Genomic DNA, 15,386 nt, shown 5'->3' on the forward strand with positions numbered 1-15,386 from the left:
TGAATTAATTATGTATTAGATATATATCAATAAACAGTAATTATTTAATTTATTTCATATATATATATATATATATATATATATATATATTTAATATACCTGTATATATACAGTATTATATTGAATAAACAATTTTATAAGTGAATTTCATAATAATCATATATATTAGTAACTATAGTATTATACAATATTTAATATTATTTCAACAATTTGTGTAAATATATGATAATATTATAAATTATTTAACTATTTGTTAAATAAATCAATTACTTTAATAAACATATAATAAATTTATTACTAAATATATATTTTTTTTTGTCAATCTATTATAATATTATTAAAAATTAAAATTGCAATTAAATTTTTTTATATGTTAATAATTTTTTGAAATTATTTAATTTAAATATTAAATTATAAATTATAGATTATAAATTATATATATTATATATATATGTTTTTTTATTAACAATTAGTATATGTATTAAAAATATCTAATTGATAAATACTTTAATTTAAACTAATATAACTTTTTAAAGTAGATTTTGCAGCTATAAATATTTTATTTAATAAATTTATAAATTAACTAAAGTTAATATTATTTAAAAATAAAAAATATATATAAAGTGTACAGTAATTATGCAATTTTATTATTTTTTTTGGTTATAATATTCAAATAGTAGATTAGTGTACATTTAGTTAATGATTCTGAAAGTTTACTAATACATTAATAGTTAAATTTTTAAAAACTATTCCTAATATTATTATTAATATTAATAATGCACTTATGAAACTAATAATATTTAGCAAAATGTCAAACACACACACACATACATACATACACACATACATAGACACACAAACATAAATGCATACATACACACATATATACATACATAAACACACATACATACATTACATATATATACATACATAAACACACATACATACATTACATACATAAACACATATATATATACATACACACATATACATAGACATATGCATACACACATATATACATACACACATATACACACACACACACATATATATATATATATATATATATATATATATATATATATATACTCACTCACTAACTGTAATTATAATCATTAAAAATTGATTTCGTAAATACAGTATCTAATCCTTTATTTATTTATTTTTAAGTCACAAATTAAATATAATGAACTAATTTTAATAATAATTTCATTTAAAAAGTTCAAAACAACATTTTATAATTAGTTGAATATTTTTTTTTGCTTTTTTCTCTAGAAAAAGCCGACACAAACACATAATTAACTTATTTTAATTAATTTTTATATATAATAATAAATATTATTATTATATACTTGGTATTTTTGTGATAGCTCATTTTTCAATTATTAAAAATTAAAATTTATTATATAAGTATTATTATCATTATTATAATTTTGATTTCTATACAAGTATTGTTTTTATGTGTGTTATGTCTATAATTAGTTAACTAATAATTAAATACAATATATAATAATTTTAATGATTAATTAATACTAAAATAAATCATTGTATTATATACGGTAAATAAACTATACAAATGACAAAAAATTAATTTTGTTTGTGTATGCATTTGACACACACACACACACACACACACACACACACACACACACACACACACACACACACACACACACACACACACACACACACACACACACACACACACACATACATACATACATACACACACACACACACACACACACACACATACACACACACACATACACACACACACACACAATAACATATATGATAGTTGACAATAAAAACAATAAGATTATAATTATCTTTCAGTAATAATAATAATAATAATAATTGTTGTATTGTTTGACGATTTTTGTTATATAGATGTCTATACTATAATATTAAACAGAATATTCTGTATTATTTTAATTTGAAATCTAATTATATATATACAGTATATAATACATTATAATTTTTTCTAATTAAATTAAATTAGTAGTTAATTAATACTAATACTAATAATAATAATAATATTGGTGTTATCCATACATACCTTATAGTTGCCCAGATTATTGACAGTACATTCAAGTACAGTATCCCTACCGGTAGCTACCGTTACGTTGGTTATGGCGTGTATTAGTTCAGGCGATTCAACCGTACTGTATGACCGGCTATACACTGTTTTTTGGATAATAAAATAATAAAAATTATTATTAAGTTTTAGTATTTTTTTAAAATTTAGTTTAGTATAAATAAAATAATTTTTATAAATAAAAATCTATTAATTTATTACTAAATAATATAAAAAGTAAAATTTCTAAATATTTGTTTGCCATTAATGAGTTTTTTATTTTTCATAGTTTAAAGTTATGGAAATATTTACATTAAAAAAATCTTTCTGTAATATATATATATATATATAGATATATATTTATAAATAAAAAAACAATGTATGTATTAGTAAAACAATTTTTTGTTTTGTTATATTTTTACATTTCAAACATATGTTTCAAATGTATGTTTCAAAATCTAAATGCAGACACATCTAAATGTCTAACAAAAAAACAAAAATAAATAAATAAATGAAAACATTTAAATGTTAGGATATAAATAAAAATAAATTTATATCTATACATATAAATATGGTATAAAAGCAAAAATAATAATAATATTTATTAGTACAATGTATGCATGCATTTATATTATATATAATATATAAAAAAAATTTTATATATGTTTTGTGTAAATTTCATTTATTTTCATTTCGTACTATAAAATATATGTTTTACTTATTTTTGTTTTGCAAATGTTTTACACACTAACACTTACACACACACACACACACACACACACACACACACACACACACACACACACACACACACACACACACACACACACACATACATACAAACACATACATACATACATATATAAATTTACATACATACATATATAAATTTACATACATACATACATACATACTCATACACACATATGCATACATTTATACATACAAACATACATATCTACATACATATATACTCATACACATACACTTATACAAACACACACACATATACATACATTTATACATATATACAGTACTAGACATTTGCCGCCTAAGATTAATATATATTTATACCGACAATAATATATTAGACGCTATTTTTCATAATTCAAGTGCAGATCTCTCTCTCTCTCTCTCTCTCTCTCTCTCTCTCTCTCTCTCTCTCTTTCTCACTCTCATACAGTCACTCAAAATATATTACAAATAATATAATACTATAAAAGGATTTTCAAATCTTATTATTTGTGAGATACTATATACTAAGTGTATGCAACTTATATATACAGTATATATCATATAAAACAGTACTCGACATTTGTTAGAAATATATATATATATATATATATATTGTATATATATATGATATATAGTACAGTATATTGTAGTATATACAGTAAAACACTAATGTTTGTAATATAATTTGAATATTATATATATATATATATATATTGTATTCATTGGAATATTCTGTAAATTATTATTTATATATATTTATATTTAACTAATGTATAAATTGATTGTTATTATGTTTTTTTAAATAGTAAACTGTAATATAAATATTTTCAATTTTTACTAATTAGTAGTTTATATTTAATTATTGAAAATATTATTTTTTTTGGATGTATAGTTAGTTTTATTTTTTAAAATCAATGTAAAACTTATTGACTGTTTACGAGAGAGAAAGAAAGAGAGAGAGAGAGAGAGAGAGAGAGAGAGAGAGAGAGAGAGAGAGATGTCGGCTCACATACCGATCCTTTAGTTTATGATTAAAGTAAATACAAATATATTTAATAATAAAATAATATAATAAAAGTATACATTATTTGTATTTTATTTTATTTTGTTTTATTTTATTTTTTTTCTCACAGATTTTATGCACGATTTGTCAATAAGTAGTGTTTGTATTTCAAATAATACTAAAAAAATAATAATAATACCAAATATATATATATATATTACAATAAATTATCCTGGTAATTTTTATATAAAATATATAAAACTAAATTATTATTATAACTTTTTTTATAGGTTTACAACAATAATATATATATATGGGATGATGATGATGATGATGATAAAATTGTTATTTTTTGGTTAATATTATATTATTATTTGATAATAACTGTATATATATATATATATTTGTTGTTTTATAAGTCAAAATTATATATATACTGTATATATATATACTGTATATATATACTGTATATATATATACTGTATATATATATACTGTATATATATATATATATATATATTGCAACTAAATTGCAAACACCATAATAGCCGATACTTATTATGTAATCTTCACGTAAATAATCTACAAATAAAAAAACAAACTAAAGTTTTTATATAATAATAATAATATTATATTATAAAAACCAAACAAATGATTTTGTTTTGTTTTGTTTAGCTATTGTGTTATATTTATTTGTTGTTAAACTTTAAAATACAGTACTAATGATAATAATATAATTTCATGAATTGAATTTCAAATATATATATATATTATTTTTTTAGAGAGAGAAACTAAAAAACAAATAATTATATTATTTGATAAGTAATTCAATTAAATGTAATAATAATTGTATAAAATTTACACACAAAATAAAACTTAAAAATATATATTTATTTATTTACAGAATATTCTTAAATTATATTTATTTTTTTCTATAAAAGTTTTATATTTAATTAATAAAATTAGTTTATTTATAGACATATATTGAAATAAATAGATAGTTAATTAATTTTACTCATATATATATAAATATATAAAATGTTAATAGAAATTAAACTTTTTAAAATAAATTATATTTTTGTAAATTTTTTAATACAGTATATTATACAGTATATATATATATATATATATATATATATATATATACAATAATATAATAAATAGCAAGGTAATAAATTATACATTAGATTTTTATAGATTTTATATATACCGGTATATATATTTTTTTTTGATAATGTAATATAATATACCAGTAAAAACTGTTTTTTATAAATTTAAAAAAAATTATATACAGTATATATAAAAACTAATTTTTAACTCAACTATCATCCAATACATTATCAACTATGCTATTCAAGCAGTTAATAATTAATGCATATTTGATTACATTATACATACATATAGAGTAAATGATTGATTTGCTTATGTGTTATACAGTATATATATTTTATATATATATATATATATATATATATATATATATATGATAGAGAAAATTATCTTTAAAAAGCATATTTAAAAAACTAAATTTTTTTCATGTATGAAAAATCAAGTCTAATGTATAAAAAAAATTTTGTATATAATTTTAAAATTTATATTTTGTTGCATCACTTGATTACTTTAAAAAATTATATATAATATGATAATATTGTTATCAATGAATAATAACAAAAAAAAATCTAAACTTTTATTGTTGTTTATAACAAAATTTTTGTTGTTGAATATATTGAATAAAAAAATTATATGTAAAATATAAGATTATTTTTTTATTATTATTAAACTTAATTTACATTAACTAGATTTTGTATTTTGTTCATAAATATTAAATTTAAAGTATAAGTTTAAAAACAACTTTAACATAACTTTTATAAAATATTAATAATAATCAATACTGATTTAAACATTAATTTTTATTTATGTACTAATTTTAAACAATTTACTATTAATAAAATAAAGATAGTTTTGTATAACTCAGCAATAATTAAAAAACATTAATTATTAATTAAAATTTTTTATTAAATTACAAATAACCTAGTTAAGTTATGCACAAATATTCGACAATATGCTAAATATGTTAATTGTTGGTACAATTTAATTGCAATTTAACTATTTATATATTTATAAAAATTAATGATTAAATGTTATTAATTAACTGACCATGTTCAAATTGGATATAAGTGTAGACCTGGATCATTTATAAGTTTTGACCATAAATATATATAAATATATATACTGTATATTTATACTGTATTATATAAATGATATAAATTGCATGCTATAAAATATTATATAAAATATTTTTTTTAAAATTATTATCAATTTTTTTATGCTTATTATTGATATACGGTATATATAATGCTATAAATTATCATAATATTTAAATTTATCATCATAATTATAATAAATTCAAACAATCATAAAAATGCATATAAATATAATATATATATATATATATACACATTAAATAGTACTTAAAAATTATTTTTAATGATGCATAAATAATTATATAATATTTTTAATTATAATTTATATAATTTAATTATTATATTAAATCATTATTTTTTTGCAAAATAATTGTTAATATAAATATATAAATCTATAGCTATATTATTATAATATAAATTTTACAGTTAATGATTGCATAAATTTTCATATTATTTATATCTAATGTATTTTAAGATTAGGACATAAATTGCATTTAAATATAATTTTTTTTAAAAAGTCATTAGTATTTTATTAAAAAATAATATGAATTTATTTATTATTATTATTATTATTAAAATCAATATTTATTACAATTGAATAGCAAAATATTATCTTAAATTATAATAATTGTATGATAAATAATAATTTTGAAAAATTTCATAAACATATGCGTCTAATAACTTATTAAATTTAAATAAAATTTAATTGGGCATAAAATTTAAATTATTATTGAAATTATTATTTTAATAAAAAACCAATAATTTATTAGAAATTTATGTAAATTATATTATTAATTAAAATAATTAGTATTATATTTAAAACAATTAGAGAGTGATTTTATAATTATACTATAGTTTATACTTTGATTTTATTTATAATTTATGAGTTTATTATTAATATTATATATTAAATAATTTTTATATATTTTTCAATTTTATTTTTATCTAACATATAATAATATTTTTATATACTGGGATAAAATTACAATATAAATATTGAAAGTAAAAGATAATTAAATTAAATGACAGGTCTATACACTTATATGTTTACAATATATATATAATAAATAAGTTATATAAGCCTCAGGCCTAGCACTCAAATTAAATTAAAAATAAATATATATATATACTTTATATATACTTTATATATACTTTATATATACTTTATATATACTGTATATATATATATATATATATATATCTTCAATAAATATTGTGGTGACAAATAGACTATATAATAATAATAATAATAAATTATGAAAATATATAATATAATATTAGCTAGTATAAATTAAATATATAAGATATAATTTATTTATTCAAAAAAAATTAATATATTCTAGCAATGAAAAAAAATTAGTTACAACTATTAAAAATAATAATATTATAATTATAATTATTATTGAAGTAAAATATATAGTTTTATTTTATTTAACAAACAAAAACTAATAATATGTGGTTAATTATAATGAGTATAAAAAAATTAATTATAATTATTTATCAAAACAATTATCATACTAATAATAATAATACAATAGTAATATTATTATACATATTATTTTTTTTTAAAAATTGTTTTATTATTATTATTATATCTATAGAAATGAATTAAATTAAAATACTCAGAAATATCATAATATAATAATATAATAAATAAAACAAAAGAAAAACTAGTATTACTAGTGAGTGAGTGAGTGAGTGAGTGTGTGAGTGAGTGAGTGAGTGAGTGAGTGAGTGAGTGTGTGAGTGAGTGAGTGAGTGAGTGAGTGAGTGAGTGAGTGAGTGAGTGAGTGAGTGAGTGAGTGAGTGAGTGAGTGAGTGAGTGAGTGAGTGAGTGAGTGAGTGAGTGAGTGAGTGAGTGAGTGAGTGAGTGAGTGAGTGAGTGAGTGAGTGAGTGAGTGAGTGAGTGAGTGAGTGAGTAGTATTATTAGTAGTAGTATTCTTATACTAATGAGATGTTTGAATAAAAATAAGATCTCATTTGTTGTTCATCATTGAAAATGATTGCTTGAAATTTAAATCAGTTTATTATTAAGTAAGTAAACGTCTCTCTCTCTCTCTCTCTCTCTCTCTCTCTCTCTCTCTCTCTCTCTCTCTCTCTTTAAACTCCGGTTTAGGCAAATATTAGAAATATATAGTATAATAATAATACTAAAAAACTACTGGATTTGACTACAAAATTAGATACAAAATCAGTGCACAGTTTAGTTTAGTTTGTGTCGGCATTTCAATCATACAAACAAATAAAAAAATACTACTACTGTATACATACATGTCATACAAAATAGATACAGTAAAACAATATATGTATAGTCAATGTATTTGAGATTTACAATAGAGTTAGTTATAAAGTTATATTAAAAGTTGTTTTTTTCAATGAGATAATACCTTATAATATATATATATATTTATAAAGGATTTAGATTTAGTTATTACTATTAGTAATATTACTATTTAACTTCATTTACTATTTTAAAATTTTATATAAAATAAGTTTTTATTAATTAAATGTAAACAAAACATTATTTTTTTGTGATTAATAAATAGTAATCAAAATAAAAATCTTTAGTTTGTTTAAACAGTTAATATATATATATATATATATTTCAAATATATAAAACATATATAATATTTTCTATATATATATTGTTTTAAATTTTAAAAACTATTCATATGTATGTATTAATATATTATATATATATATCTATAAACTATTGATATAAATTCAAATGTTTTATTTTAAACAAAAACAATATACAAAAAAAAACTATAGATATTTTTCTTGCAATTTAAATAAATCGTACAAAATTTTTTTTGATGTATTTTCAAATATATATTTATAATATTAACAAATAAATAAATATTTTTTTTGGTATATTTTATATCGATATATAATATGTATTAATGTAGTAGTAAACTATTTATACTTTTAAAAAAATATTTATATATGATATATATATATATATATTACAAAAAAAAAGTTTGATTTGTTAGCATTTTTATATATTTAAAATAATATATATATATAAATATATATAAATATTTTCCACTTGTTTGTTTTATATAAACCAATATTATAACTAACAATATATATATATATATTTGAAAAATGTGTTTCACTTGTATCCAATTGTATCATTTTATTTTATTTTTTCTTTTATTTATTTATTTGAGGTTTTTATTTTAAAAAAGCAAAAATAAAAAAATATTATATAAAATATTAGTATCGATACATACAATACATATAAACTATATATATAATATATATTTATATATATATACTTTTTATATATCTATATATACTTTATATATAACTATATATAGTTTATTACTATACCATATATTCTACACACAATTTGTTATGAAAAAAAATAATAAATAAATTGGGAGCCAAATAATATATATATATAACAAACAAATACAAAAATAAAATAATACAAAACCAATACTTCAATATATATATATATATATTTGTTTTTATATATATATATTTTTTGTTTGCAATTTTTGTGGTCAATTGTTTGTGAGCTGAAAATACATATATATTTATTATTATTATTATTATTATTATTATTATTATTATTATTATTTGGTTGGAAATTCTCCGATGATTTTTTTTGTTTGTTTTTTATTTGTTTTTTGTTTTGTTATGATTATAACTTATAATAATTTATAAGCATTTTATATATTAATATTATATATTTGCAATATTTTCTAATACATATCAATATATTTATATAACTTTGTTTTTATTTAAAAAATGCATTTTATATTTGAAAAGTTATATTGAATTATTAAAAACCAAATATCACTAGAATTTTAATTTATTTAAACATAATTTAGTTTTATTTAATTTTTTATTAGTTTAGCTAATCATTCAATATCTGTTTAATATTAATAAACAACAAAAATATTTATTTTTAAATTTTATGTATTGATATATAATATATAAAATTAAAATTTAATTATAAATTAATTAATAGAAAAATTTTGTTTAGCATATATTAGTTGATCATATTTTTAAGTATTAATAACTATTAAATATATGTGATTTTCATGTTTATTATTAATTTATGTTTTTTCTAAAAATACTAAAATTTTCATTTTATTTTATATATATATATATATATATATTTGTAGTAAAACTAAAAATATATGACTAATTAAATTGAGTATAAATATTGTGATAGAGAGATGAGAGGATATTTTTGTCAAATTATTTATTTATGAGACTATACTTAAAATCGGTGACTATGTGTGTGTGTATGTGTGTGTATGTGTGTGTGTATGTGTGTGTGTATGTGTGTGTATGTGTGTGTATGTGTGTGTATGTGTGTGTGTGTGTATGTATGTATGTATGTGTGTGTGTATGTGTGTGTATATATGTATACTATATATATGTATTTGTGTTAATAACATGTCATGTATTATATATACTGTATATACAATATATATATATATATAAAATACATTTCAAAATGTGATATTATTATTATTATTATTTTCTATGTATTTCTAGTGTGTGTTTGTGCAAAATATATCATTTAATACTACAGTATACTGTATATACTGTTTATAGCGGTATATAATGTATCATATATTATAATATACAGTAGTACTGTACTATGGGTTAACAACATAAACATGTAAATTATTAATGAAGTTAATTACCTAATGAATAAAAATTACTGTTATATATATATACTGTATATTTATTTATGTATTTTATAATATACGCTATATAATTATATCTATATATACCGGTAGTTTACTGTATATTATATATATATACAGTTTTAGATAAAATTTTATACATATATTTTTTTTGTTATTTTTTTATAGTGTTTTGTGTGTATGTAATAAAAAAAATCATAATAAAATTATTAGAAACAAATGCTAATTCATATAATAGATGCTAAATATTATTACTATTTAATACAATTAATAAGTAATTATTATTCATATCATATTGTTTGGGATTTTAATTCATAAAAAATTATATATAATAGTATATTATTAACTGTATATTGATTTCAATAATTATTATATATACAGTATTTTTATTGTTGTGTTGGTGTAAAAAATCATATCTATTATAATAATTATAATAATAGTTAATTTTTTTTATAATAATAATTTTAGTATAATAGTTGTTATAAATTATTATAATAGTCATTTATCATTTATATAGAAAAAAAAGTTATGTTAAAATTATTATTTTTTACAATTTTATAAGTATAAAAATATTTAGTATATTATTATTATTATTATTAGATAAAAACAATTATAATTTTTTTTTGTTAAAAAAATATATTACAATTTAGCATTTAGTTTAGCTATACATTTGATATAATCAATACATTAGTGCCTTAAAGGCAAACAATTTTTTTTGTTGGTGGCATTACATTGACAAACAAACTAATTATATTTAACAATACAATTAGTGTATATTATATATATATATATATATATATATAATATACAGTATATATATATATATATATATTAATAAAATATAATCCACTTAATATTTCAAGTGTCCTAGATCCTATTGCTAATATTTCTATATATATATATATATAAACAATTAGTATAATTTTCAATTAAATATATATATATATAGCACCTGGAGCATTTTTTGGTTAATTAGGATTTTAATTTATTATTTACACAATATATTACACACACAGAAAAAATAATTGCATTAATAAAAACTAATTAATTTTTTTAAATATTTTTAAAGACAAATTTTTACTAATAATAAAATTTCGAAATTAAATATTAATTATTTTATTTGGTTTTTTTGTTGATATTGTATTTGATAACAAAATTATTGTTAAATTTTTGTATTGTTTTCTAATTGTTGACTAAATTATTTTTGGTGACAACTATAATAATAATAATAATAATAATAATGACAATAATAAAATTTAATCAACAATAATAATTGATTACCAATTATTATCATTAATGGTTAGTAATAGTATCCTATTTTTTATTAGACAAATATATATATATATATATATTGTTATTTATTTTAACAGATATTATTATATTGATATTAGACAAAATAATAAATAATTTTTACATTAATATTGTTTTTTGTTTGTAATTTTTTCTTAGACATTATTATTAATATTGTTAATAATTTTTTAAAAACAAACAAAAATAAATAAAAATATCATCTATTAATTAAATACCTGAATTAAATAGACATATATTTAATTTATATTTTTTTATTATATTATATATATATATGATAATAATTTTAATATTTCTATTATATACATACAGTTTATTATATATATATTTAAATGTCATATTTATTAAATGATAATATAATATTCAATACATTATATAAATATATGTTATTGAAAATCCCATAGAGATTTTAGCAAAATTTTAATTTAACAAATTTGCATTTTGAATACAATATTATTTTTTATAGTAAACATTAGTTATTATTAAAGATTATTTAAATTATAATTCAAAAATTTATTTGCTGTTAATATATATATATACTAGCATATGTTATTATAAATGTATTATTATGTAAATAAATAAAATTTATTATATAAGTAAACAAAAATATTGGTAAAAATTTGATTATAAAATAAATATTTACTAAATAGTAATAATTATTTAATTTTTTTTAGGTAAAGTACTTATTATATAATTTATGTAAATTTTAATCAACAAAAAAAATTATTTAATTTATTATTTCCATATTAATCTAGTTATTGTTGTATACATTAAATTGTTATTAATTGAAATAAATTTATAGATACTGTAAAAAAATTATTAACAACAAAAAAAATAATAACAAAACAAATATATATAAAAAGCTAGCTTTTTGGTTGACCAACAAAATTGATTTCTTTATATATATAACTTTATATATAAAATAAAATCAAAATCATTAGAGATTACATGGATATACTGTATATCATATACAGTATATATATAAAGTATATACTAAACAATATAAAGATATAAGTGTTATAATCTATTGAGTGTATGTGTGTGTGTATGTATGTGTGTGTGTGTGTGTGTTTGTGTATTTGTGTGTGTGTATGTGTGTATGTGTGTGTATATGTGTGTATCTATGTATGTATATGTGTATGTATGTGTGTGTATATATGTATGTGTATGTATGTATGTGTGTTAGCTATAAAATGTCATTAATCACAACACAACAACAAATTTGTTATATATTTTTAAAGTACCAATTGGTCTGTCAAAGTGGTCTCTCTCTCTCTCTCTCTCTCTCTCTCTCTCTCTCTCTCTTAAAAAACATCAATAGGTAGCCAAAAGTGTATTAATCTATCAAATTAACTGACAAATGATTTTTTATATTATATATATATATATATAGTATTATAGTTTGTAGTGTTCATACAGTATAAAATCTATAGTATAGTATATAATACAATATATTTTCAATAATATAACTTATATAATAATAAAAAAATTTTCCGATGAAATCTTATTATATTTTTTTATATATAACTTATTTTTTATATATAATATATATTTTTTCTGCTATTCTCTTATAAACTGATAATAAAAAGATTTATTTCAATTGAGATATATATATATATATATATATATATATATATATATATATATATATATATATATATATAGTATGTGTTGAGGACAGGCCTCGAGTGATAAAAACAAAACGATGGCTTAATATATATATATATATAGTATTATATGGTATATAATAATATCTATTATACCCTATAATATATAATTGAGTTGTAATGTCGTCGACAAAACAAAAAAAAAGTTTGATTAGTTAGGTATTGTTTTTATTTTTTTTATTATACAAAAAAAACTTGTATAAAAATAATACTAATACAAAAAAATAGCATCAATTTAATGATTAAATTTTTTTGTTTAAAAAATATATATATAATTGTATTATAATAAAATGTTATAACAATTATATTTAACAAAAATAATTTAATGCATTTAAATAAATATATTTAATATATAATTTAATTAAATATTTATTTTTTAAATGTATAATTACTAAAATAATTTTTTATATCTTATTTTTGTTAATATATATATATATTGTATATATTATGTATAATAATAGTTTCAAATGCTATTTGAAAGCAATTTTTATTATATTAACAAAAAAATAACTTAAGTTTATATTATTTAATTAAATGATAGTTTATTTATAAATTTAATAATTTTTTAAATCTAAATTGATATAAAACTTCTATATATATATAAATATATATATATTTGCAGTACAGTGGAGTAAATATATACAGTATAGTACAGTAGTACTGTATATACTATAATATTTTTAATAATAAATAATTGAAAATATAATATGATAAGTATAATATAATAAAATAATAAAATAAAAATCATAATAAAATAAAAATCATAAAACATAAATATTGTTTACTATACCGTATGCTGAGTCTTAATAAAGTTAATGCATAGTCACACACACACACATACATATACACAGTACACACATACATATATACACACATACATACACATACATACACATACATACACATACATACACATACATACACATACATACACATACATACACATACATACACATACATACACATACATACACATACATACACACACATACATATATACACACACATATATATACACACACAGACACATACACACAAATACATATACACACATACATATACACACATACATATACACACATACATATACACACATACATATACACACATACATATACACACACATACACACACACACACACAATATTTGCCAAATAAACACAATGTGTCTATTGATTAGTATAATACTATAATATTAAAGGACGTGTCCATTAAATATAGATACTAACCGTATTTTATACATTATATTATTGTTATTATTATTATTACATATAATCTAATCGTATAATTTTAAATTATATATATATTGAAAAAATTAAAAATTAAAATTTGTGAAATCATAATAATCACTAAAATTTTAAGCCAATTATATCTATATATATTATAATCACTATTGTTTTATTAATTAAAAATTTCCTATTGTTTAGTTAATTTAAATATACATTATATTCTGTATAAATTTGTAAAAATAAAATAATAATAATAAGCATTTGTTAAACAATAACTATTAAAAGTTAATTTGTAACGGGTATAGGTGGGTGTTTACCCGTTAAATGCCCGTAAAGATAACTTTACGAAGCAATATGCAATGCGAGGTATGATTGATAGGGAACTGTGACGTAATTTATGAATGGGTTGCTATTAGAAGACTATTTAAGAATTACGGTATATTTGAATGGCTTATTTACTACGTCACAGTATTTATTAATGGCCCT

The 15,386-nt window shown here is 17.2% G+C and overlaps 1 protein-coding gene across 1 annotated transcript in view; it reads right to left on the reverse strand.

Moving 5' to 3' along the window:
• LOC128959174 (lachesin-like) overlaps positions 1 to 15,386 on the reverse strand; it is a gene marked incomplete at its 3' end in the record, with an annotated part of 37,733 nt that overhangs the window by 4,672 nt on the left and 17,675 nt on the right. The window contains exon 2 of the mRNA XM_054305114.1: positions 2,063 to 2,187. Coding sequence (XP_054161089.1) covers positions 2,063 to 2,187 — 125 coding nt within the window. The remainder of the gene's footprint in view (positions 1 to 2,062; positions 2,188 to 15,386) is intronic.

This window comes from Oppia nitens, unplaced genomic scaffold, assembly GCF_028296485.1.
Source record: "Oppia nitens isolate AA-2021 unplaced genomic scaffold, nextdenovo-longstitch-racon4-pilon3 scaffold42_pilon_pilon_pilon, whole genome shotgun sequence".
Classification (NCBI taxonomy): Eukaryota; Metazoa; Arthropoda; class Arachnida; order Sarcoptiformes; family Oppiidae; genus Oppia; species Oppia nitens.